This window comes from Kryptolebias marmoratus, linkage group LG2 (genome assembly GCF_001649575.2).
Source record: "Kryptolebias marmoratus isolate JLee-2015 linkage group LG2, ASM164957v2, whole genome shotgun sequence".
NCBI lineage: Eukaryota > Metazoa > Chordata > Actinopteri > Cyprinodontiformes > Rivulidae > Kryptolebias > Kryptolebias marmoratus.
Window position 1 is genome coordinate 95,729 of NC_051431.1, and position 1,454 is coordinate 97,182.

General features: G+C 56.6%; 1 protein-coding gene across 2 annotated transcripts in view; it reads left to right on the plus strand.

Moving 5' to 3' along the window:
• The first annotated feature begins 913 nt into the window (after positions 1-913).
• The window catches only part of mmp23bb (matrix metallopeptidase 23bb), a 7,919-nt gene continuing 7,378 nt past the window's right edge, over positions 914-1,454 (plus strand). The window contains exon 1 of one of the 2 annotated variants that reach the window (XM_037979641.1): positions 914-1,156. In XM_037979641.1, coding sequence (XP_037835569.1) covers positions 1,103-1,156 — 54 coding nt within the window. In that variant the 5' untranslated portion in view covers positions 914-1,102. Of the gene's footprint in view, positions 1,166-1,454 lie in introns of both variants that reach the window. The other variant, XM_017405119.3, reaches the window with a different exon arrangement.

The following is a 1,454-nucleotide window of genomic DNA, read 5'->3' on the forward strand; positions in this document are numbered from 1 at the left end:
GATGATGGTGATGATGGTGATGATGGACACGCCGCGGGGACAGATGGAGGATCAGTGCGAGCTGCTGCAGTGCATGATGGGAGCCTGTCAGCAGTGGAACAATGCAGCTCATTAACATGCAGCCTGTGACGAGCGCTGCAGACCGGCTGAAGGTGACCGCCTGGCGTCCCCAGATAAACAGGACAAACAATGAGACGGGCGGGGACGTGAGGCTGCCAGCATTGATTCATTAACGTCTCCTGATTAGTTTGGACAATAAGATGTCCAAAATAAACCGTCAGCAGAGCTGGAAGCTGCGCCGATCAATACTCAGCAGCAGCCAATCAGAGGGCTGGATGAGGAGCAAACACACAACCCCGACCCGACCCAGCAGCTGGTAGAACCTCTTTAACTCTCAGCCGCCTGTCCCACATGGCTGTGGAGGAATTCTGAGCACTGCACAGTCTGACCTTCAGGGTGAAGATCAGCAGCTGTCTTCTCTCTGAAGAACGATGGACTCCAGATGACCTTTGACCCTTCCCAGACTGATGGGCAGCAGGTCATTGCTGATGTCTTTCCACCTCTGCGTCGTGTTAACACACCTGCAGGTCCGGAGCAGCAGAACCTGCTGCTTTCTGTCTGATCCTCACTGAGGACCGGTTCTGGTCCGGTTTAAACCCTCAGACATGAAACCACAGAAACAAGTTTTTACAGATGTTCCACATAAAGGCTGCACATCTGGACCGAGAAAACCTTCGGGTGACCCTACCTAAGACCCAGACCAGAGGCCCGGACCAGAGGCCCCAGGGGCAGAAACAGGCACTCGTTTCCCTCCTCTCTGAATAAAGTTCTGCTGCGTTCCGGTTCTGAAACGGTTAAGCTCCACATCTCTGGTGTAAACGGACACCGCGCGCCCACACCTGACCCCGCCCACCCCGGACACCCCCGCGGCAGCAGCGAGCGCTCCCTCCGTGAACTTGGCTCAGTTTGTCCCGGAGCGGAGCGGCGGGACCCGGTCCGGACCCAACTCACCGGGACGGTTCGGAGGAAACTTCAAAGGCGCGCGCGTGCGGACACGTGTCGGACACGCGGGCTGATTGCTTTTTGAGTGACAGGTCTCGTCATGAAGCCCCTCCCCCTCCTGCTGCTGCTGGTGATGATGACGATGATGATGAAGGTGATGAAGGTCAGTCTTCCATCAGAGTTTCGGTTCGATCCGGTTCGGTGGAGTCAGAGGTCAGACAGACCTGAGACAGGAACTTCTGATCAGACATCAGAACCGAACCGAACCAACAGGCTGTAAGACAGAGAGGGACAGAGTCTGAGTGGGACAGAGTCAGAGGGGGACAGCTCTGAGTGGGACAGGGAGGGACAGGTCTGAGTGGGACACAGTCTGAGGGGGACACAGTCTGAGTGGGACAGAGAGGGACAGGTCTGAGTGGGACAGAGAGGGACAGAGTCTGAGTGGGACAGAG